Source organism: Marmota marmota, unplaced genomic scaffold, assembly GCF_001458135.2.
Source record: "Marmota marmota marmota unplaced genomic scaffold, marMar, whole genome shotgun sequence".
Lineage (NCBI taxonomy): Eukaryota > Metazoa > Chordata > Mammalia > Rodentia > Sciuridae > Marmota > Marmota marmota.
In genome coordinates this window covers 5120846-5145299 of record NW_025999982.1, presented here as the reverse complement: position 1 = coordinate 5145299, position 24454 = coordinate 5120846, and the positions used below count along the sequence as shown (strand labels likewise).

The 24454-nt window shown below is 58.1% G+C and overlaps 1 protein-coding gene across 7 annotated transcripts in view; it reads right to left on the bottom strand.

Annotated features, from left to right (window-relative positions):
* Positions 1-51: 51 nt before the first annotated feature.
* Fgd2 (FYVE, RhoGEF and PH domain containing 2) overlaps positions 52-24454 on the bottom strand; it is a 26273-nt gene continuing 1870 nt past the window's right edge. For 2 of the 7 annotated variants that reach the window (XM_048805214.1, XM_048805217.1), the window contains exons 2-17: positions 23076-23286; positions 19893-20091; positions 17446-17526; positions 16688-16836; positions 14991-15147; positions 14768-14906; positions 14257-14315; positions 13949-14095; positions 13201-13293; positions 9502-9581; positions 9395-9425; positions 8956-9045; positions 8277-8408; positions 6302-6445; positions 5258-5404; positions 4508-5013 (exon numbers count right to left, since the gene is read on the bottom strand). In XM_048805214.1, coding sequence (XP_048661171.1) covers positions 4798-5013; positions 5258-5404; positions 6302-6445; positions 8277-8408; positions 8956-9045; positions 9395-9425; positions 9502-9581; positions 13201-13293; positions 13949-14095; positions 14257-14315; positions 14768-14906; positions 14991-15147; positions 16688-16836; positions 17446-17526; positions 19893-20091; positions 23076-23286 — 2075 coding nt within the window. In that variant the 3' untranslated portion in view covers positions 4508-4797. Of the gene's footprint in view, positions 904-4507; positions 5014-5257; positions 5405-5939; positions 6205-6301; positions 6446-8276; positions 8409-8955; positions 9046-9394; positions 9426-9501; positions 9582-13200; positions 13294-13948; positions 14096-14256; positions 14316-14767; positions 14907-14990; positions 15148-16687; positions 16837-17445; positions 17527-19892; positions 20092-22102; positions 23046-23075; positions 23287-23630; positions 23641-24454 lie in introns of those variants that run through there. The other 5 variants (XM_015487667.2, XM_048805218.1, XM_048805215.1 and 2 more) reach the window with 5 other exon arrangements.

Here is a 24454-nt window from a genome sequence, read left to right as displayed (position 1 = left end):
CTTCAATCCCAGAACCAAAAATAAATAAAATAAAAACACCCCCTCCCCCCCAGCCCTGGCTACATCAAACACTGTGGGCAGGGACGCTCATGCATCAAGGGTGTGAATGCAGATGGGGTCAACAATGCGGAACCACCAGGTCGGTGGTTTTGGTAAAGTTCATCATATGCTCCCCACGCAGCCCAGTGGGCCATTCTAGACATTTACCCTGGAGAAGAGAGACTGTGCTCACACAAAAACCCGGACATGGATGTTTCTAGCTCAAAGCAGCATCTCTCAAAATTGTCACAAGGGCGAGTATCCGAGTGTGGATCTGAAACGCCTCCAAAGACTATGGAGGGGCTCAGAGGGGAAGCCATTGGCTCCTGAGGACTCTGACCTCACCGATGGCTTCAGCCCTGGGGGTCCATGTTGATGGTCTTATTGGAAGGCGACTATTGGCAACCCTAGGAGATGGGACCTACTTCAAGGAAGCAGGTCGCTGGGGGCGTGCCCTGGAAGGGTCCATCTTGTCCCTGATCCCTGACTTTCATTCTCTGTGTCTCTCCTTCTCAGCTTCTCCGTCACCATGTGCTCCTGCTACTTCACCTGGGGCCCCAAAGCCATGGAGACCGTTGACCACGGATTAGAACTTCTGAAACTAGCAGCCAAAACAAACCTTTCCCGCTTGAAGCTGCTTTTCTCGGGCATTTTGTCACAGAGACGAAAAGCTGACACGGGCAGGAACCAGTGTCCTTCAGTGGTGAGCAGAGAGGCAGGCGGCGCTGTCCCCACCTGGGAGAGGACTCCTCAGCCGTGGGAGGCAGCGAGTCCAGGTAGAGGCCGCGTCATGGTGGAGTCTCAGGACACAATGCAGAGCAAAAGAAGCTAGGCTCAAGCCACCAGGATCCCATTTATGTGACACTGGACAGGCCAAAATCATAGGTCAGAAGAGGTTGCCAAGAGGCAAGGGGTAGGCTTGGGATGGCCACACAGGGCAGTGTGGGGGACTTACGGCAAGATGGCGGTGCTGGCTAGTGGCTGTGCCCTTTTTCTAAACTTTGAGGGCTCTGCTAGAAAGGGTGGGCTTGCCATCCCACCCACCTCCGCTCACCCAACACCGCCCTAAGCCCAGGGCCTCGTCCCTCCCCCTGACACCTTCCTCCACCACCCTGAACTCCGCAGTGAAGCCACTTCCCATGCAGACTAAACCCTCTAGAAAAGTTTAGGGACCAGAGCTCAAGAGCTGGCCTGTCCCCGCTGATCCAACTGCCCCGTAGTCTCTGGTGCGCTGTGACTTGCCCATCCCAGGGGGGTTTTCAGGTGACAGGCATGGGTGCAGCCAGGATATTGGAATTTTTTTCCAAAAGCTTTCCAGGGAGTCGGGCGCAGTGGCTCACATCACACCTAAAATCACAGCAACTCCAGGGGCCGAGGCAGGAAGATCTCAGGTTCAAGGGCAGCCTGGGCAATGGAGCAAGACCCTGTCTCAGCGTAAAGTATGAAAAGGGCTGGGGATGGGGCTCAGCGGTGGAGCGCCCTTGGGTTCAGTCCCTAGTGTCCCCCCACCCCTCACCTTTCCAGGGCATTCTAGAGGCCTAGACTCGGAGGTCCCCAAGAGCAGGGACAACCACTTATTCAACTTTGTGTTTCTAGATACTCGGTAAATGCTTGCAGTGTGTGACCAGAGGCAGCCGCACAGCCTGGAGAGCAGATGGTCACCACAGTGACTTGGGACAGTTACCACTGGCCACCGCTGTGGAGTGCTGGACACTTATTCATTCAGTTAACACCCTCCTCCCCCACCCTTAGGGAAGAAACCCTGCAAGGGCGGTGGAGCTTCTAAGACCCCACAGCCACTAAGAGGCCCCACTGGGTGGGGTCTGCCAGGGCTGGTGGTGGCCTGGACCCCCAACCACTGGGAGACACTGCCCCCTAGTGCCAGCCGGGGGAATCAGCGGGGCCCAGGTGTGAACTGAGGTCATGACTTACAGGCTGGGTGACCTCGGGCCAGTTACTTAACCTTGCTTGACTACTTTGCTCATCTACCAATGGGGACACTTGAACGGATGTCAAAAAACTGTTTTGGGAGGTGGGGGTGTGGCTCAGTGGTGGGGCGCCTGCCTAGTATGCCACATGCCCCACTCCCCAGCATAAAAAAAAGTCTGTTTGGGGAGGAAGTGACAGGCACTTAGTGCATAGTAAACAATACGGTAGCCCAGCTATCACAGGAAGAGACGGATGAATGACGGCACGAAGCCTGTTCCCAGAGCCCAGGATTCTGGTGGCTGAGAAAAGATGTCCCAGGAGGAAGGCAGTGGGGAGGGTTGTGGGGGGTAAGGTTCTCTCCCAGCTGACTCGAGGTCCATCAGGGCCACCAGATATGTCCCCCTGAAGCCGGGCACAGTGGTGGTGCACTCCTATAGTCCCACTCCCTGGGAGGCTGAGGTAGGAGGACACAGATTCTTTTTTTTGGGGGGGGGGATACCAGGGTTGAACTCAGGGGCACTCGACCCCCGAGCCCCATCCCCAGCCCTATTTTGTATTTTAATTAGAGACAGGGGCTCACTGAGTTGCTTAGCACATCTCTGTTGCTGAGGCTGCCTTTGAATTCAGATCCTCCTGCCTCAGCCTCCCGAGCTGCTGGGATTACAGGCCTGGGCCGCTGTGCCCGGCTAAACATTAACTTCTTAAGGCCTTCCTTCATTTTCCTTTTAAATACACACACAAGCGGGTTAGCAAGGATGGTGGAATGGGATGGACATCATTATCCAAAGTACATGTATGAGGGCATGAATTGGTGTGAACATACTTTACATACAGAGATATGAAAAATTGTGCTCTGTTTGTATAATAAGAACTGTGATGCATTCCACTGTCGTGTATTTAAAAAATAAAAGCAGTAAAAAAATAAATAGGGGGGGCTGGGGATGTGGCTCAAGTGGTAGCGCGCTCGCCTGGCATGCGTGCGGCCCAGGTTCGATCCTCAGCACCACATACAAACAAAGATGTTGTGTCCGCCGAGAACTAAAAATAAATATTAAAATTCTCTAAAAAAAATAAAAAATAAAAAATAAATAGGGGCTGGGGATGTGGCTCAAGTGGTAGCGCGCTCGACTTGGCATGCGTGCGGCCCAGGTTCGATCCTCAGCACCACATACAAACAGAGATGTTGTGTCTGCTGAAAACTAAAAAAATAAAAAATAAATATCAAAAAATTCTCTCTCTCTCTCTCAAAAACAAACAAAAAAAAAGAAACAACATTTAAAAAAAATAAATAAATACACACATGCGCGCGCGCACGCACACACGATCTATGCTCTTTGTCACTTTTTTCTTCTGCGGGGTGAGCAGCTGTCCCGTTTGCCTGGAAAGGGAGTGGCTTCCTGGAACTGAAGACTTTCAGTTTTAAGGTTTGAAAGTACAGGCTGGTTGGGCCCCTTATGGGAGCACTTCTCACACTGTGTGCTCTCTATTTCACTTCTTCGTCTTGTTGCCCATGTCCTTCACTAGAACGTGACCTCCATGAGGGCAGGGACGCTTGAAGTTTGCAGGAACTGCGTGTGGTTCCTGCAAGATGCTTGGTATTTTTGGGTGAACGAGTGAAGGGGGCCCGTGGCTGGCCCCGAGAGAGTCGGTCACTGAGCTCCTGTCCTGGGGAAGGAGCCCACAGTGCTCTACGCTGAATCACATCCCCAGCTCTTTATCTATTGAGACTGGGTCTTTCTCAATGGCCCAGGCTGGCCTTGAACTTGTGACCCCCCTGCCTCTGGAGCCACAGGGATTACAGGTGTGTCCCACGGCATCTGGCTTGTTGGGCTTTTTAAAACCACCTGCAGGGGAAAAAATACACACCCTCCAAACGGGAAGTGTCCTCCGGCCAGAGGCCACCCTGGCCCAGGGTGGGTCAAACACCTGTGACTTGTCCATTCCTCCCCCCCGCCCTTCCCATCAAGGGCAGAACCCAGCAAGATGGAACTGCCCCGAAGAGCCAGGGGCCCAGGCCCAGGCCACTGCTGACCACTGCCACCCCCTGGTGGTCTCCTGTGGAAAAGCAGCTTCCTCCTCATGGAGGGGCACAGATATAGGTACCAACTTCTTTCTTCACCCTTTCCCTCTCTCCCTCCCTTTTCTTGGCTCTTTCTCCCTCCTTTCCCTCTCCCACTCTCCTGACCTTACTGTTCTGCTATCTGATGGAAAAATATCTGACTTTAGTCCCCTGACTCTGGCATTCCTGAGCTGTGTGAACTTAAGCCAGTCACTAACCCCCTCTGGGCCAGTATCCTCAAGGGAAAAATGGGGACTGCAATCCTTGATGATAAAAGGAGATAATCCACATAGAACACCCAGCACAGTGCTAGGCCCTCTAGATGTTTATCAGTATTGCTACCATCCTGCTGCTAGACCATTGGTAACAGCTTGCCATCTTCACCCACGTACCCCAGGCTGCACCCTAGACTCCTGTGGGTACTCCTAAAAAAATACCCAGGTCTCCCACATCCCAAGCCAAGTCAATGAAAATCTTGGGTGGTGGACACAGACATTGATAGTCTTTATTTTTAATTTTTTCCCCCCATACTGGGGACTGAACCCACGGGCACTTGACCACTAAGCCACACCCCAGCCCCCTTTTCACATTTTTATTTAGAGACAGGGTCTTGCTGAGTTGCTTGAGGCCCACTAAATGGCTGAGGCTGGCTTTGAACTCCATCCTCCTGCCTCAGCCTCCGAGCCTCTAGTATTACAGATGTGCACCACGTCCCCTGGCTGGACTCATCTTTCCTAAATGCTGGAACAGGACGTGTGGCCTGTGGTGGCTCAGTCAGACAGGTCCCCGTCATCAGTCACTCCGGGGCTGCAGCCCCCGGCTGCCTGTTCCATGGCCCTCACCCAGCGGCCCTTTAGCTCCTCCGTCTCGGCCTTGAAGGTGTAGAGCTGGCCCGACTGTTGCAGTTGGAAGGCCCTGGGGTCCCCCTGGGGCCCAGGGGTCACCTGGTAGCCCAGCAGGGGGATGGAGGTGTGGGCTCGAATGTCCTGGGGGAGGAGGGAGAGGTGGGCTGCCACCCCACCAGCCCTCTGCCCTGCGCCAGAGCACACACTGCCCCTGAGACCCCAGGGGGGTCCCCCATAAAGACCTGGCCCTCAGAGGGGGAAGGACACCTGCTGTCTGGCTCCAGCTCAGATTGGACTCTGGGCCTCGGTGTCCATCTGACAAAGGGGCCAACTCTGCCCTGCACCGTGGGGAGGCCAGACCCGGGCAGGCAGGTGGTGGCCTTACCTGAGGAGCCCCATAGATGTAGAGCACCAGGGGGTCGTCGCGGGGGATGACACACCAGCCCCGGGGGCCGCTCTTGCCCCACTTGTCCCCGAGGAGCTGCAGGAAGCTGCACATCAGACTCTGGCCGGGCCCGGGCGGGGCGCCTTTCTGGAAGCAGAGAGGACAGTGGCACCAGTGTCCTGGACGCCACAGGCAGGCCTGGGGCTGGAGGACTCCCTGTTTAATCTTTGAAGCAAGGAGGGGTCATTTGCCCCAGGGACTCAGAAATGTCACACCATGTGCCTGCCTATGTCACCAGGCTGGCCAGTGGCTGAGCTGCCTGGAGCCCCGACGGGACCTGACCTGAAGCATGTGCGCCCATGGGGGGCAGGGGCCGGGAAGGCTTCACCCCTGGTGGGATGCCCCAAGGAACAGAGTTGGGGCCTGGGCAGGGACCAGGCCTGGAGGGACAGGGGGGATTGGGTGGGAGCCAGTGTCCGTGGGAAGGACCAACTTGAACCTGGGAGCGGACAGCTCCTTCTCATCTCCTAGGGACATGGCGTCCACCTGGCCTTTGGGGGGTGCGACCAGGATCTGGGCTGGGTGACATGGTATCTGTGGAACACAGCTGGGACCCCATAGGAGGCCTCTGTGGGGGAGGGGAGGGGCTCGGTGAGGCCCCGAGGCAGTGGATAGAACGTACAAAAGTGTGGGGCAGGTCACCCTCTGGACCTGGGTCTCCACGGGAGAGGCCCCGCTGGTCCCTGAAGTCCCTTCCAGCTGGTGGACCCTGCAGTCTCTCAGGACTTCAGGGTGGACAGAGCTCAGGCTCTGCCTGTCCTGGAGCCTCAGTGTCCCCATCTGTCCAGTGGTGTCTGAGACACCTCCGAGGACCGTGGGGCAGGCCTCGGGGACGTGGGCAGAGACACAGAGGTGCTTCTGTGTGGTGCCAGGCCCCCGGTGCCCGGCTGGGGGAGGAGAGGAGGGGAGGTGTGACCGCACTGCCCCTCAGCACCCAGGACCCGCCCAGCAGGGACCCCAAGGTCAAGGGACAGGAGACCCCACCTCCAGGATGCCCCGCCTCCTGTCCCTGTCCTCGGGCAGCACGCTTCCCGTGAGGAAGGTGAAGCAGTCCAGGCAGACCCTGCTGGGCCGGTTGCCGTCGTACTTGAGCTCGGCCTTGTAGTCGGAGCACCGGGCGCACACCACCTGGGGGACACGGCATCGGTCAGCGGGCGGGGACAGGAGAGCCATCGGGCTGCAGGGGCAGAGCAGAGCTGGTCCCCCAGGCTGGCTGAGCTCCAGGACCTGAGGTTCCAGGGCGGGCCAGCCCAGGCTCTGGGTCTGAGGCTGTAGGCCTGAGGCCTGGCCCCTCTGCTAGGGCCCCAACTTCCCCCCTTTCATGGGGGCGGGGCAGGACTCTGGGGGCCTTAACCCATTCACTTATCAAAGTGCTCTAAGTGAAGGGCCAGGGCTCTTGTCCTCGTGTGAGGGTGACAGCAGGCCAGCCCAGAGGGGGCAATGACTTGCTGAGGGCCACACAGCAAAGTGGCAGCGCAGACCCTCCACAATCAGGGTGTGTCTTTAAAATCCCTCTGTTTGCTTTGGGACTCATGCAAATTTTGCCTTCTACTCCATCCCAGAGTCCAGAATGTTCTAATAGAAAAAACGATGGGCCAGTTGTTTTACCTGGGAAGAGATGGAGCGCGCGCTCGCACACACACACACACACACACACACACCGCCCCGAGTCCATCACTGAGAAGCCCCAAAGGCTGCCGTGGATCAGGCTGGGGAGACCAAGGGAGCCAGGTGTAGGGAGACCCAGGAACAGCACCCAGCAAGATGGGCAGCCAGGAAGGGGGTGCAGGAGCAGGGGCGAGAGGAAGGGCCCGGGAGGGGGGTGTGCGCCCAGGGCAGTGCTGAGCGTCCCTCCCTGGCAAGCCTCCCGTCTGGCAGCAGGGGAGACGGAAACCAGGCACCTGGGCCACCGAAAGGATGAGTCACCGACTCCCAGGGCGCAGAGATGTGCTCGGGCACGAGAGGCCGCGGCAGCCAGGGCCCCACACAGAGGCTCTGGCTGGCCTGGGAGTATTTTATTTTTGTTGAGAGATTTAAATCATTTACTATAACTAGTAAATATTTTTCTGCTTCACCAACTTCTAATTTTGCAATTCTTCAAAACTACAGGCAAATTGGAGCTCTTTTTTTTTCCCCCTGTGGTACTAGGCATTAAAGCCAGGGCGCTCAACCACTGAGTCTCATCCCCTGCCTGGTCTCGTTGAGTTGCTTAGGGCCTCACTAAATTGCTGAGGCTGGCTGTGAACCCCTGATCCTCCTGCCTCAGCCTCCCGAGAGCCTCTGGGATTCCAGGTGTGGGCCACCTTGCGGGCCTCTTCCCTGTGTTTAGGGACTCCTTACACAGGTGCGAGTGTAGATGGATGAGACTTTCACTTACAGAACAGCAGCGAGTCCCCAGACCTCTCCTATTTGGCGGGTGCATGTGACTCAGGGCTTGCCTGCTGTGTGTAGGTGTGTCCTCGGTCCTAGAAACTGACCTCTGTCCTGATTGCAGTCTAATGTATTTGGGGAACACCTCCTTGACTAGCCCCAACCTGTCCTGTGGACTCCTCCTGTGCCCCAGAGGTTGTTAAAGACGGAGGTTGCCTTGGGCTTCTCTGCTTGCGGAGTAGATGGAGGGGACATGCTGTGACAGGGACCGGCTCCCACAGAGCAGCAGGTGCACCAGGCGCAAAGCAAGAGGTGTTGGTGGGGGGGTGGGCTGCCCTGGCTCCTGAGCCCAGCTGAGCACCGACCCTTGGGAAATGGTGGACAGACGGCTTGTGGGAGGACAGGGTCAGCTCCCAGGTCCTTTTACTAATGGGAGCTTCATTTCCTATCTATGAAGCGGGGCTTCTCAGCTGAGCGCTGCTGGGGCTGCACCAGGCCGCCTGCGCCCAGGCTCGGGTGCTGGGCAGCAGCCGGCCAGGAAGGAGGCCCTGGTGGGACGGCGGGGCGGGGCGCTGGCGGGGGCACTCACGTAGCCACAGGCCCTGCAGTGGTGGCGCCGGCGGGTCAGGGCATTGAAGGGCTCCTGGCAGCGCATGCACATGGTCACCATCTTGTCCCGCACCCACTGAGGGGCTCGGAGGCCCAGCTCCTCAGACTGCAGCTGTGGGGCAAGGAGGGCTGGGCAGCGGCGCTGGAGGAGATCTGCGCAGCGGGGTGTCCCCGGGGGCTTCCACTTGAAACTGACTGAACCCATCAAGCCTTCGTGACGGGTTACTTACTATAATTCTTATTTTACATGTGAGAAAACTGAGGCCCAGAGAGGTCCAGTCACTCAGCAAAGTCACCCAGCAAGCTCATATAGGAAATCAAGTCCCAGATAGTCTCCCTAACCCACCTCACTTGCCTCCCCGGTCCCATGGGCTACGTTTCTCAGGTAATTTCAAATCCTAAACTTGCACTTGGCCGGCAGCCAGAGCTGGAGTCTCTGTCCCCTTCCCTGGGACACTGCAGGGGGCCGCCCCCCAAGGCAGTTTTTGCTAGTGGGAAACTTTGTCTCGGAGTCGCTGACTGGGGAGATGTTGGGAGGAAGGGTGGCTTCAAATCACTCCTGATGGGTGACACTCCCTGTCCCTTGGAGCCGGCCAGGGTGGAGCAGAGAGGGAGCTCATGGGAGGGGGCTCCACGGAGGGGGCACAGGTTTCACCAACCTGCTCCTGGGCGTCGCCCTCGGGGCCCTGCACTGCAGCCTTGAAAGTTTCATTCCGCTTCTCAGTTTGGTCGATGGCTGCTTGGCAGGCCTGGGGCGGAGGGCGGAGAGGGGGTGTCACTGAGGAGCTGCAGGGAGGGCTCATCTCCTCACCCACCCACAAACCCACAGACCCAGCAGAGAACCAGCCAGGACCAGGCCCTGGCCCCCAAGCACACAGGGGCTGACCCGAGGAAGGAGAAACTAGCCCCAGAGTCCAGATGTAAAAACTGAGGCCCAGAGAGGTTAAGGGACTCGCCCTAGGATTTCCAGCAAGGCAGAGAGAGGCAGCAGGATTTGAACCCAGGGCTGACTCCAAACTCCACAGACAGACCAGGGAGCAGCTGGGCACACCCGGATTCTAGGGTCAGAGTCTTAGGAGCCCTGGAGCGTTCCCATACCTGTATCCAGGAAGCCATTTCCTCCTGGGACCTGCTCAGAAGGAAGGTGCTCATGGGTGTCCGAGGCGCGCGGCCGGACCCCGGCCTGCCCCCCCAGCCGCTCCTACCGTGCCTGCAGCTCCAGGGTGCGCTGCCTCCCCGACACCAGGAAGCAGTGAGGGAACTCGGCGTCGGGCAGCTCCCGCACCTGCAGGCATGGGGACCAGTCAGCCCTGTCACTCTGTGTCCCCTCCGCAGCACGGCGGAGAGAAGGGAGGTGGGTTGTGCCCAAGAAGCCGTTCACATTCGAGGACAGGGATGGGGAGCTGGTCCTCCACCTCCTTAGTCCTGCCCAACCAGCAAAAGGCACCTGTCGCTGGGCCCCCTCTAAGCCAAGGGGCCTTGAAGCTCCGGGAGCCCCAGCTCCGGTGGCCCAGTGTAGAGTGCAGGTAACAGCCCCCCACAAAGCTTCACCCCAAATGGAAACTGGGTCCCCAAACCAGGCGGGTATGTGAGGGCTTAGTGCACCATTTTCTTGCCTTAAAAATGTCCATAATAAAAAGGCTGAAGGAGGCCGTGGCCCACGCCAGTGATCCCAGAGGCTCGGGAGGCTGAGGCAGGAGGATCCCGAGTGCAAAGTCAGCCTCAGCAATTTAGCAAGGGCCTAAGCAACTCTGTGAGACCCTGACGCGAAATAAAAAATAAAAAGGGCTCAGTGGTTAAGTGCCCCTGGGTATCCCCAGGACCAAAAAAAAAAAAACATTAAAGAAAATAATCTCCGCAGCAACTTTGGAAGGCAGACATTACCATCCTCGTGGAGGAGGAGATGAGGACACAGAGACCTGCCTGAGGTCACACAGCATCGAAATGGCAAAGTAAGGGTCGCAGCTCAGGTTTTGGGGGACCAAAGCTCAGGTGGGAGAACATCTCTCCACCCCAGCCCTGGGTCCTGGCAGCGCAGACCTCCCGGGCCCCGGGGAGAGGGTCACAAAAGAACCTAGACACACCTGAGCCTGCGCCTGGGAAACTGGGGCCTGATGCCACCTGACCCTTGAGCCCTCTGCCGTGCCTCGCAGTGGCCGGGACTTCACACGTGATGGGGGGGCACCGCATCCCTGACAGCACTGACCCCGAGCACGTCCTTCCCCCCAGCAGGCCTGGCCTCGGCCCCAGAGCCAGTGTCCCCTCTGCTAGGGCCTGCAGAGGTTTGGACTTGCCGCCCTGGGCCCCGGGGAGGCCGCCAGGCGGTGAGAGGTGAGGTGGGGGGAAGAGAGCCAGGGAAAGCCACCCAGCGGCCTGCGCTCAATCAAGGACAAAACAGGGCTGGGGGTGTGGTCAGTGGCCCTGCGTCAGGTCCCCTGTAACACCCCCCAAAAGAAGGGGAGCTGGGAACTCCTGACCTGAGGATCGAGGGGTCCCCTGAGATGCTCACAGAGCCTCTGCTGCACCCAGCCCCACCCAGCCCCACCCAGCCCCGGGTGTGGTCACCGCGGAGCCCCGCTTGCCCACACAGTCCTTTGTCTTCATTGGTGAAAGGACCCCCTTCCTCCAAATGACATCTGTTTACTGACATCTGTTGGCAAACTGGCATAACATCCAGATTTTGTTGGAACAAGACATTTGACTGCCATCTGCCGGACACTTCTCACTATAAATATGCCATCTACGCTACTGTCATAGTCGGCCAATGAGCAGTCTGCTGCAGATGGCACCCTCTCAGATGAGGTATCCTGTGCAGTGCACAGCCTGCACAGCTGTACATGGAGTCCCTGAGGGGCTGGACCCATAGTCCGTCCTTCTTTGCAGACTGGCCCTATGCAGGATGGCAAAACATTAAGACCAGGTGAGATTGTGGAGTCAGCTGACACACCAGAAGGAGGCCAGCGTGTCGTAGAAGGTCGGTGAGAGCCATCTTGATGGTTCAAAACCAGACGGCTTCTTCTAAACCTCAGACTCAGAAAATGGTCCAGCATAGACATGGGGCTGTGGACAGCTCGGCACCTGCCATACCAGTACCATCCAGGAGAGGGTGCTGTGTGGCCGCTAGAGGGAGACAAGCTCACCAGCCACCGAGGACATATTTTCTTTCTGGTGCTGGGGATGGGCCCCAGGACCTTGCACACGCCAAACACACACTCTACCACCAAGTTGCACCCCACCTCTACGAATTTTCTCTTTATGTTATGTGTCTGTTTCTTGACCTTTCTGTCAATCTCTGCCTCCTTCTCTGTGCCTGAGTCTGTGACAAGATGCCACCCACGGAGGATCCCACAGAGACACCCTTGAACACATCCCAGCCTCTGGGACATTCTGGCCACTTGGGGGTGGAAAGTTAGATCCCCGGGGGTGAGGACACACTCCTCCCTCAGTCAGCTCAGGGTGGGGATGGGTTGTGAACCCCCAGGAGGTGCCCATGACCCCACGGGCCATCAGCGCCTGCAGGCTGTGCCCACTGCAGACAATCTAGCGTGGAGCAGGGGGTCCCCAGCTGTCTCAGGGCCCAGGCTCCAGACTGGAGCACACCTGCAGCTCGGGCGGGGTGGGGGATGGGGACATGGAAGGGTCGAGGGAGGCCAGGCCCTGGCTTCAGGACACAGTGGGCTCAGAAGCCGGCAGGGAGTGCCGTGGTCAGGACGGATGGCTGCCACTTCCTCCTCAACGTCTGAGATTTGGCCACAGACTTCACGGCTCTGGGCAGAAGCCTCACTTGGGAACTTTCAGCGTGGGGATTAGACCACAGGCTCCAGACCCAGGTACGCTTGGGGCTTTGAATCCAGGTTGTCCAAACCAAGATTTGCCGCAAGCAAAACACTTAATCAGAGTCTTGGTTTTCTTATCTTTCTCAGCGGGATCAACAGTAGTTGCACTCACACTCAGGCTGACTTTGAAAGGTTATTTCCTGCAGCTGACAACTGAAGACAACCTACACAGCCCTGAGCAGAACACTGGTTGAGTAAATTGCAGCCCACCCACGGTGGAATACTGTGCAGCCACATAAAAAGATGAGGCAGCTCTAATGTGCCAAGGGCAACACTCTCCAGAACTACTAGTGAAACAATCAGGGTGCAGGGCCATGGCCATGGTAATAGTATGTATGTGCAAAGAGAAGCCAAGGTGACTTCAAGAGGGGGGACAAGGGGACAGGGCAGGGAGGAGACTGCTCATTGTATATATATTTTTATATTGTTTGATTTTGAAATATGTATTATCTGATTGTTAGAGAATGCAATTAACACCATCAGCAGCATTATCGTTATTTTGGGCAGCACTAGGGCTTGAACCCAGGGCTTCCTGCATAGAGGCCTGTGCTCTACCTCTGAGCTACATCCCCAGCCTTGATTATTTTTTGAGACAAGGTCTCACCAAGTTGCTCAGGCTGGCCTTGAACTGGGAATCCTCCTGCTTCAGCCTCCCAGGTGGCTGGGATTACTGGTGTGCGACACTGAGCCTGGCTTATACAGACATTTTAAAGGGCTGGGACGGCAGCTGGAGACGCAGCCCAGGGGTGGCGTCCTTGCCTAGCATGCACGAGGCCCTGGCTCACTCCCCAGTACTGCCCGGCCCTGCTCAGACCTGCTGACTCAGAACCTGCAGCCACCACGCCACCAGGGGCCTGGAGGGCACGTCACTCCTTGAAGCCTGTGGACCATGCCCCACCCCTCGGGCCCAGGAAGGGCCCCTGCAGGAGGCTGGTCCCGCGGGTGAGCTCTCCCTCCAGCTCCTCCAGCCCCGCGTGCTGAGGACCACCAGCTCCCTCGCTGCCCAGGACCTGGGTCACCCCGGGGCGCTCTCCCACCCTGAGCCCACTTTCCGGCAGAGCCTCTCACCTTCATCCCGGCCACGTCGATGCGGGTCCTAACCTGGAACTGGGCGCCCACCTGGATGACCCTGGGCACGCAGTAGAGCAGCATGTTGTTGAACTGCGGGGACAGGGGTGGGGTGAGTGCGTGGGCGGGGCTTCCCAGGGTGGGCGGGGCTTCCCAGGGTGGGCGGAGCCACTGACCCAATCCCCTCTGGTCACTCTCCGGCCTAACTCCCTGGACTTCACAGAGGAGAAAAAAGGGGGCTGTCTAGCCCCTGCCCCACTGGGATGGTGCTGAAGGTCACCTTACCTGTGGGCCTCGAGGGAACAAAGCCAACCTCAGAAACCTACTAGGCTGTCCTCAAGGGGGCATAGGGCCCAGGGCCTTGGGGGAGGGAGGTGGGACCACCTTGCCAGATCTCAGGGGAGCCCCTGGCTTCTTCAGAGTGAAGAAGGCAGTTCTTCCTGGTAGCTAACCTAATGCCTTCCTGCTGTGCCTGTCCTAGAACAGGATTAACACTGGTTTGAACCCAGTTCAAACTCCAACAGTTTTGTTTGCTGGGGCATCTCTGGGAAGAGTGTAGTTAGAAATTCCTGAGGCCCAGAGGTAGTTCCTGACCTCCTAAGTCAGCAGGCATCATAGCACAGTACAAAACACGGGTCTTCCCTGCCCCCCCCCCTGCAGTGCCAGGTAGTGGCCAGACAGAGGCCACCTGGGCCAGAGGAACCGGGAGCTCCCCTCCCCAGGGTGGGAGGCTCCCAGCAGCCCCTACCAAGAAAAGGTAGCGCTCCATGGGGTCGCTGCGGCGGAAGGAGATCTTGAGGACCGGGCCCTCGCGGAGCAGGTGGTTGGAGGGGTCCACGATATCGTCGTCGAGGCCCAGGCGCTGGTACACCTCCCACAGGTCCTGCAGCCGCTCCTAGGGGAGGGGCACCTCAGCCAGGCCAGCAGGGCCCTGCTCTGTGGAGCCGGTCGGGCGGGCGGCTGGCAGTGGGCAGGCGTCGGGGCCGAGTGGATCCGGCCACAGGAGGCAGGACAGGCCCAGGGGTCCCCCACGCGCTCACCCAGGGTCACGCTTACCATCTCGGCGATGGCCGCATTGGAGTGCTGAGCCGCAGAGAAGATCATGTCCAGGGCTTCTGGAGAGGAGGCAGGCCAGGGTCATCCCCTGACAAGCTGGGGCTAGGGGCTGGAGGCTGGGATGGGAGGCCCTCGGGACCTCCAGCACTGCCCCTGGGCGTCCTGCACAGGCGGTGTCTGGATGGCGCAGGCCATGGAGGGTAGGGAGACTAGAAGGGACCCGAAGGCAGCGCAGTTTGGCTTTGGTGACTCCCTGTTGCCTGAACAAAGCCGGAACAGTGGGAGAAGCACAAGGTTTGGCACCCTACAGCTCTCCTCCTTTCCGGCTGTGACTTTGAGCAAGTCACTTCAACTCTCTGGGCCTCAGTGACCTTTTTTGACACACAATGGCTCACGGTATGGATAATGTCCATAAGGTCTCAACCACCGTTACTGATGATGACGATCCTACAGTCACATTGTAGGTGCTCAGTAAACAGGTGGGCGTGCCCCCCCAGCCCTGGCTCCTCACTCTGGGCGTCCGCGCGGTCGGGGGCCTGCGCCGGCAGCTTCTGGACGTACTCCCTGAGCAGCAGCTCGTAGCGGGGAACCCTCTGCACCGGTTCCAGCATGTGGTGCTGCAGGGTCAGGCTCCCAGAGGCCTCGCTGCTCTGCGGAGGAGCAGGTGGGCGGGCGTGGGGCGGGCGGGAGCCGGGAGACGCCCAAACCCCAGCCAGGCTCCCCTCCGGCCTCACCTGGATGCGGGCGATGACCTCCTGGAAGGGTGGGGACTTGTCGGTCCAGGTGGCCAGCAGCTCTGCCGCTCGCCCAAAGTTCTTGACGTACTCGCTGTACATCTTCAGGAAAGGGGCCAGTTTCTGGATCACGTCCCCAATGCGGGGCGTGGCCGTCCTGCGCAAGGACACCCAGGGATGGTCCTCAGCGGGGCCACCTCCTCTGTGGACTCCAGTTGGGCGGGGTGGGGTCTGCTCCCGGAACAGCCCTGGGCTCTGGTGGTGTGGGCGGGCTGGTCCCCCAGGCGCCCCCAGGACAGGCGTCCTGTCCCCTGGCCCCCACCTCCCCAGCGCTAGGCCTGCCACAGGGCTGGGCGACTCCTCCATGCTTGGTCGTGGAGCATGACCAGGGCCCTCCCGCACCTCAGCCCTTTCCACTCTCACAACCCTGCGGGTGGAAAGAGCCTTTAGCCCATCTTAGAGATGAGAACAGGAGGCTCAGAGGGTAAGAATGTATCCACATGCTCCCAAGGCAGGGCCTGGGGGTCATTCAACCCAGGGACAGTAAGAAGCCACCCTGGGAGCTGGCCTGCCTCAGCTGCATTTCCACCACATCAGTCACTCCTGCTGTCCTTGGGCCAATCACATGGCCTCTCTGTGCCTCAATATCTACTCTGAAACAAATGGGAATGATGGTAGGTGGACTCATAGGGTTGCTCTCTCTCCCTCTCTTATGTGTGTGTGAGTGTGTGTGGGATACTAAGGATTGAACTCAGGGACCCTCTACCTCTAAGCTACATCCATGTCCCTTTTTTTTTTTTTCTTTTGAGACAGAGTCTTGCTAAATTGCCCAGGCTGGCCTTGAACTTGCAATCCTCCTGCCTCAGCCTCCTAGGTCACTGAGATTATAGGTGTACACCACCACACCAGCTCTCTCTCTCTCGCTCTCTCTCTCTCTCTCTTTCTCTCTCTTTGTAGCAGGGATTGAACTCAGGGGCACTTAACCACTGAGCGCTATTTCGTATTTTATTTAGAGACAGGGCCTCACTGAGTTGCTAAGGTCTTGTTAAATTGCTGAGGCTGGCTTTGAACTCAAGATCCTCCTGCCTCAGCCTCCAAAGCTACTGGGGTTACAGTCATATATACCACTGCTCCCAGCTTATAGTTTATTTATTTTAGCGGTAGATGGACACAATACCTTTATTTTATTTATTTATTTTTATGTGGTGCTGAGGATCGAACCCAGGGCCTCACACGTGCTAGGCGAGCGCTCTACTGCTGAGCCACAGCCCCAGACCTTAAAATATTTACTTTAATGGTGATTACAAAGTAAAACACATATCTGTAATAAGGCCCCTATCTATTGACCACCAGTCGGTGACCTTCTCCTTTACCGAAGACTTCCAAGGACACTTTGGACATCATGGCATTTCTTTGGCAAAATATATAAAGCAAGTGACTTTTTCCATGAAATAGTGGTTACTTCTGAAAGCAAAGAGGGTTTCTTGTGTGACCACAATGTGGCCATCGAGTGACCGCTGATTCCAAGGTTGGATCAGTTACCAGATGTGAAGTCCAAGGCCAAGGTCAGTGTGGCTGCTCCACAGCCTCCAGCCCCACCGCCCCTTCCTGCGCACACCTGTGCCTGTCCCTCCCTCGCCCTGGGGAGGGACCACCATGGCCACACAGCGGGCACAGGCCAGGCTTGGCGGCCTCACCAGTCCTCCAGGCGCCGCTGCAGTTCGGGGAGGAAGAAGCGGGCGTGGAACTGGTGGATGGAGGAGATGTTGGAGAAGATGAGCCGGACCACGTCCTCGGGGAAGGCCTTGCTGCCCTGCGCCTCCTGCAGCAGCTCCTGGAAGAACACCTGGGGCCGCCACCCTGGGTCACCGGCTGCTGGGGGAGGCAGCCCAGCCCGGGGAGAGGGGCCTGGGGCGCTGAGGGCTCTGCCCCTTGACCTCCCAGACTCCCGCCCGCAGTGGCCCTGTGGGAGGGACAGCAGGGAAGACTGCTCTGGCCACTTCACAGTTTTGGGGACGTGGGGATTTGGCCAAAATCTGATGCCTGACTAACGTAGGCCCGTCTGGGGTCTATGGAGTTCTCGGACCTGAGTCACCAGGCCGAAGCGCCCTGGGCTGAGGGTCAGCCATTTGGCCCTGTGGCTCTAGGGCTCCTTAAGGAAGTCAGGGTGTCCATGGGGGATGGCAGGTGAGGAGCCCGGACAGGCCGGGAGGACAGGCCAGGGGACAGGCCGGGGGGACAGGCTGGGGGACAGGCTGGGAGGACAGCCTGTGGGTGCTGGCCTGGCCACCAGGGATGTGAGGGGAGCGGGGATGAGGGGCTCATCCCCACTCTCTCAGCCTCCGGCCACAGGGTTCAGTGGCTTCAAACCCAGGGCTCCTAGCCCTGCTCTGAGGACAAGGGCGGGTGGCGGGCAGGGGACACTGGTGCTGGACCGGGGGTGCTGGCCACTGGCCTGGTCCAGAAGGTGCAGGCGAGCCACGTAGGCCTGCTCCGTCTCCAGCAGCTCCCGGACCACCTTCTTCTCCTCGGGCTCCTGCAGGGACGGGAAGAGGAGAGGGGAGAAGGGAGCTGGGGCGCCTCTGCTGAGCCCTCGGTTTGTCACCATGGAGCACCCTCCACTGTTCCAGCTGTCCCCAGGGCATCTGGGCTGGCCCTGGCACCAGGCCATCAGAGAACCTGCAGATGGAGGCTGAGCCCGTGCTGGGTCTCAGAAGGGCCCCCTGAACCCGGCAGCTCCCTCGGGAGCTGGGAGTCACCACCTCAAGAGAGCCGGCTGCCTGATGGAGAGACCTCCAGGGGAGGCCCCAAAGAGGGGAGACTGGAGGCCACACGGAGAAAGGCAGCTCCTAGAAGCCCAGCCTCGGCTGTCCCTGCCCAGGGAGCAGCTCACAGGTTGAGCCACCCTGGGCATTCCAGCCTGTGGCGCCACCTGCCTGCGGCCACGTGAAAGAGACCTTGTTAGAGACTAAGGTGCCAGGGATGGTGGCCCACACCTGTGATCGCAGCCGCTCGGGAGGCCGAGGCAGGAGGATCGCAAGTTCAAAGCCAGCCTCAGCAATTTAGCAAGGCCCTAAGCAACTCAGCAAGGTCCTATCTCAAAATAAAATATAAAAATAAAAGTCTCAGGGCTGGGGTTGTGGCTCAGTGGTACAGCACTCGCCTAGCACGTGTGAGGGGCTGGGTTCGATCCTCAGCACCACATATAAATAAATAAAATAAATGTGTGTATATATATATATATATATATATATATATACATATATATATATATATATTTTTTTAATTTAAAGATAAAAGACTGACCTGTGTCCCCACCACACCCCAGCTCCCTGCTGAAGACCTCACCTCCAACAGCTGTAACTGTAATTTGGCAATAGGGGCCCTGAAGGAGGTAATTAGGGTCAAGTGAGATGAGGAGCACGGACCCTAAAGCAATAGGATTGGAGTCATTTTAAGAAGAGAAGGGACCACTGGAATGTGTATGCACAGAGGAAAAAGGCCTCTCGGGGACACAGTAAGAAAGTGTCTATCTACAAGCCAGGAACAGAGGCCTCCCTAGAAACCACCCCCCACACACACCTTGATTTTGGACTTGAGTCCCCAGAACTGTGGGAAAACATCTTTCTGTTGTCCAAAGCACACACACAGTGGGTGGGATTCTGGCAAGACAGCCTGGCAGACTGATGCAGACCCCAACCAAGACCAACAGAAGACTTGTCCTGCAGCATGCTGGTCACCCCAATAAGATCATACTAGGCCACTATGTTTGGGGTGTCTGCTACACAACATTTGATCACCAGAACACACCACTGTGATCATCCATCATAAGGCACAGAGAGGTTAAAGTGACTGCCCAAAGTCACACAGTGAGAAAGAGGAAGAGCAGGGTGCAAGCCCACAGAGCTGGCTCTGGAGTACAGTCCTATGTATTGTCCCCCGGGGCCCCGATCCACAGTCCAGGAAACAAATCTGTAGGAGAGAGGTGACCCACTTGGGACCAGACCCAGTGTTAGTTTAAGGACAGGAAATCAGCACTCAGACCTCCATTTCTGGTGTGAGACTGGTGCCCCCTCCAGAGGGTAAACTGAGGCCACAGCTGTGAAGCATCCCAAGTTCACAAGGTGAAGACTGTTCCAAGCCCTGTGACCTTGAACAAGTGTCTTAAGCTTCAATTTCCTTGCCTAAAAGACCAAAATTGAACCACCACCACCACCCCGCCACCCAGGCTCTTGCGAGTCAACATGCACATATCAGAGACAGCATTTGGACTTTGTGTTTTGGGGACTGGCTTATTTCACTTAGCATGATAGCCTCCAGTTCCATCCATTTGCTAGCAAATGCCATAATTTAATTCTTCTTTATGGCTGAGTAATATTCCATTGTGTATAGGTACCACATTTTCTTTATCCATTCATCTATTGAAGGCACACCAAGGTTGGTTCCATAGTCTAGCTACTGTGAGTTGAGCTGCTATAAACATTGAGGTGGCTGTGTCCCTGCAGTATGATGATTTTAAGTCCTTTGACTATATACCAAGGAGAGGGATGACTGGGTCAAATGGAGGTTCTACTCCATGTTTTCTGAGGAATCTCCACACTGCTTCCCCGAGCGGCTGAACCCATTTGCAGCCCCACCAGCAATGTCAAGGGTGTGCCTTTCCCCACATCCTCGCCAACATGGGTCGCTCCTCGTGGGCTTGGTGATTGCCATTCTGACGGGGGTGAGGGAGGCAGGGAATAATGGGCAGGTGGGGAGAGTCCAGGGGCTGTAGCCATCCCGGGCTGGTGAGGGGGGACCGTCCAGCTTCTGGCTGATCTCTGATCACACAAGCCCCCCCCCCCGGGCTCTGGCGGGAGACAGCGTCTGGGGAGGCGGTCAGGGGAGAGGCCCAGTGCTTACCTGTGGCACTGCCCCTGCACAGGCCCCAGGCTGGCAAGGTCTCCGCCAGGCCCCGCTGGACAGCTTGTTCTTCAGGGAGCTCAGACACCTCCTGCTCACGGTCCTGGGCCCAGACTCGGGGGTCTCCCCGACATGCGGCTTCTCCCATGGCTCTGGGGCTGGTGGCTGGGCCTGGTCTCTGGGCGCTGTTCCCGGGGTCCTGAGAAAGGAGCAGACCCAGGAGTGTCCTGGTCAGAGAACAGGGAGAACCACAGCCTGTCCCCGTGAGGGTTCGGGGGGTGACTGATGTCCATTTCTGGTGGGCAGCGGCTCCCGAGCGCCTGGCACTCTGGAGAAACTTGCCAAGTAAGACTTCCACGTCTCTCCCGAACCTTGGAGGGAACTTCAGTCTTCAAGATGAGTCAGTGTGCCCTGTTTTATTCTCTGGGGAACTACATACTTCCCTGTTTGAAATGCAGTCGAATTCAGAAGACCCTCCCCCTTCTACAGACAAAGCTGATTAGTTGGCTCTTCTCAGATCACCCTGCGCCTCACCCCTGCATCAATAACTGATACATGGAGGGAAGGTGGGAGCCATGGAATGATCTAAAGTGAGGGCAGACCTGCTAAAGCTCAGATGAGACCTTGGCTCCCCACATGACCCGCTGAAGAAAAACCAGGCTAAGAGCAGATCCCCTGCTCCCCCAGGACAGGGCTTCCAAGGGCAGCTTGGCTACCCTGCGTTCTGGGTCTGCTGGTTAGTTACATTCTGTAGATGAGGGACATAACTGGATATGTCCAGTGACACGGGCTGTGCCCCATCTCCCCTGGCATGGAGAGGCTGTGACCACAGCGCAGAGCGGGCATCGTTATGAGAAAGAGGCTGGAGCGTCAGGGGTCAGACACGTATGCCAGCTCCAACTCTGCAGGAAAGGATTCTTCTGATTCCCATTTTGTAGCCATGGAAACTGAGACACAGGAAAGACAGGGACTTGCCGCTTGGATGCGACGAAAGTGGGATTGGGATCAGACGGGCTGGTTCTGAGCCTTGGCCCTGACAGGTCCAGAGAGCCACGGTGATCTGCCCCAGGCCACCCAGCCGGTGGGTGGCAGAAGGATCAGGGGCCCAGGCTGCCGCCCCAGGACTCTCAGCCCTCCCCGGAGCGGCTTCCTCAGCTTCTCGCCTGCAGCCTGGCCGGGCCGCCCGGGCTTTCTGTTCTGCACTCGGTTTCAGCTTCTGCATTTCTCTGCCCGCGCCAGGCCCACTTCTGCTTCCTCCTCACCCCGGTTTCCCATCAGCCGAGACCTTGGAGCCCCCCGAGAAGCCCAGGCCAGGCGCTGGCGGGGCGCCCCTCACTCAGTAGAGGCTGGTCACCCTCCTGGTGGCACCTGTTCGGTCGCCATTCAGGTCTCAGGGCTGCCCGCTCCTTCTAGGGTGCTGCTGGGCAGCCGCAGGGTGCCCGGGGGCTCCACTGAGGTCACCCCACACCTGGCCTGCTGGCTGAGGCCCGCGGCCCCCACACCCAGGGCTGGGTGGGCCAGGAAGGCGGTGCCTGAGAGCTGTCCTCGGTGCTGAGCGGGACGAGCTGGGCCAGGACCCTGGGAGAGTCAGGGCAACAACGTCACCCAGCTCAGGTGGCTGCAGGGCCCTCTGGGTGGATCAGGCCCACGGGAGGCTCTTCCTGTACAGCACCTTGGCCCCTCCTAGGACGTCTCCTGCCCACGACCTGGCACCGTGGTCACAACAGGAGCTTAGCATCCGAACACGGGTAGCCTCCTCCTCCTCCTCTCGGGTTCCCACAGGTGCTGAGCCCCACTCCCTTCTGGGTGGGGGTCCGTTCACCTCCCCCAGCTGGGGAAGAGTCCCTGGCTGGCGGCTGCGGGAAGACCCCCTCTGGGAACCGCTCTCTGAGAGGGAGACCAACAGACTAGTCCCTGGGCGGTAAAATCCCAACCAGACCTCTGCCTCAGCAGGGACAACTGAGGGCCACCACCCCAGAGCTCCCTGGCGCAGGCCAGCCCCTCTCTCCTGTTCCTCTCTCCTCTGGTTGTCCCCAGAGCTCTCCACAATAGACCTCCTGCAGCAAATCCCTTCTCACAGTCTCCTTCCAGGGGACCCGACCCCCGGCTGATGCTAACACAGGCCTGGGCTTGGGGAATGTCTGCTGAGTGGTGAGGGCCACACACTCCCACACACACACACACACGCACACACACACACACACACGCACCCCTTGCCAGGCCACCAGGGACCTCCCACATCTGGTCCTGCCTGTTCCCTTCAGCAGAAGCCTCAGCATTGCCCCAAAGCACAGCAAGCACATGGACTGAAAGCAGGGGCGTCCCGGGGTCTCTGTTTCCTCATCTGTAAGGTGGACACAGAAGCAGAGGCCGCGCAGCCCAGGTTGGCCGTGAGGATGATCATGGCACGAAGGGGGCGCAGACGGTGCCCTTGGGCAGGCTGCCCGTCCGTCCACCCTGCCTCGCCGGGCACAGTCCCCGCTTCTCTCTCCGTTTCAATGACGTCCACTTTCAGTTTCGATGTGTCCTGTGGCAGTGACCAGCTACAGGTTTGCCCTACCCTCAGGGAGGAGATGCTCAGGAAGGATTAGCTATTACTTCTGGGAGGTGCTGGAAGGGCAGTGGGTGGGGTCTGCAGCCCCGACACGACACTGCCCTTGTCCACTCCCCCCATAACCACACTGGTTTTTGGTTTTGGGTTTTTTTTTTTTTGTGGGGGAGGTACAAGGGATTAACCCAGAAGTTCTTAACCACTGAGCCACATCCCCAGCCCTTTTTTGTATTTTATTTAGAGACAGGGTCTCGCTGAGCTGCTCAGGGCTTTGCTAAATTGCTGAGGCTGGCTTTGAACTCAAGACCCTCCTGCCTCAGCCTCCTGAGCAGCTGGGATTTCAGGCCTGTGGCACCAAGCCTGGCTCACACTGGTTTTAACTCTTCCAACACACGGGGCTCTGTCATGGTGCCGCGTTCCTGGACCCCAATTGCACTCTCTATGCTCCAAGGGACCCATGACCCAGGGTGTGGGTGCTGCCCAGACAGGAGGATGCCCAGGGCAGGACCCCCCAGAGCGCTATTCGCAGAGGGGGCTCAGGAGGCCCTGGCCCGGGGCCTGGAGCATGTGCCGCTGGGCACAGGACCGGAGGGCTGCCTGCCTGACCGCAACCCTCCCCCGCAGCCCAGTACCTGCTGTTCTCAAACACAGTCACCAGGTTGGACACAGAGGCCAGCTTCTCCTCATTTGCCGGCTCCATCCCGCCGGCCTGCAGGGTGGTCCTGAAGTAGGGACGGGGACTTCTAGCAGCAGACTCAGCCACCCTGGCTTGGGGACGCGATGGACTAGGACATCCTGGAGTGGGCTCCCATCTTCCCACGGGCTCAGCAGGCCAGCTCCTGGCTTCAGAGTGAAGAAAGAGGAAGTGGTCCCAGGGCCGCCGGCAGGGAAAGGCCCTGTCCCCGAGTGGGAGGGGCCAGCAGGCCCCACCCTCCCCATGGGGCTGATGTCCCCCTCCTGGGGACCCCAGGTCCAGAAGCCACCCGCAGGGGGCAACAGGGCCAGGGGTGGATCCTGGAGCTGGACCCCGGGCTTCCTTGTGTGCGGAGTGGCTCTGGCCCGCCACGCTGGCCCTGATGGGCCCCAGGGGTCTCCCCTTTGGCCCCTCTTCCAGCAACTTCTCCTCTAGATCTGTCCCTCCTCACTGCTGTAAGGAACCTGCTTTTCCTCAGAACTTGATCACAAACCTGCCCAGGGCTGCCCTTGTGGCCCCCAGGGAGGGCAGCTTCCGCCCTGAAACTTGGAAGATGATAATAGCTAACACAAGCACTTTTTAATGCTTTATAAGTATTTTCTTATTTGATTCATAATCATCTTAGATGAGTCCAATTACTATCCCCATTTTCTATAAGAGGAAACTGAGGATCAGAGAGGTTAAGTGACTTGCTTGAGGTCACCCAGGAAGAACACAAGAGAATTTAAGATTTTCAAAACAAAGGTGGGTGTTCTACAGTTCCAGCAAAGATTTTTGTTGGGAGCCTGGATAAACACCTGGCAGCTCCATCCTCAGGCCTCCTGCTGCTTGCATGCTGGGTTGTGTCTGCCTGATGCCTCCTGGGCCACCTAGTCTACCAGTTTTTCTAGACAAACGGCCACTGCCTCTGTTTTTCTCAATCCAGCTTCACAGGCCATTCCTGGCCTCTCCCACTGGGTTCTGGTCTCTTGGTTCCTTAGCCAGGGCAGGGCCCTCCACTGAGATGGGTCTTCATCCTGGAGCATAGGGACTGAGCCTTAGTTATCTCAGTACCCTAAGCGCCTGGCACAGCTTCACGCTACAGCAACTGTGAACCCTGGGGCCTCACTTGCCACCAGCTGTATGTATTCCCTCAGGGCTTTGCAGGAGCTGCTTCCTCCACTGCAGAGCTGGCCCCGCCCCCACCCCTACATCCTATTGACCCTCCCCCCACCCCCACATCCCACTGACCCTCCCCCACCCCCCACCCCCGCCTCGTTCTGTTTCCAGGCTCCTTATTTTTCCATTCATGAAGAGTCCTCAGGGCCGGTAGAATGT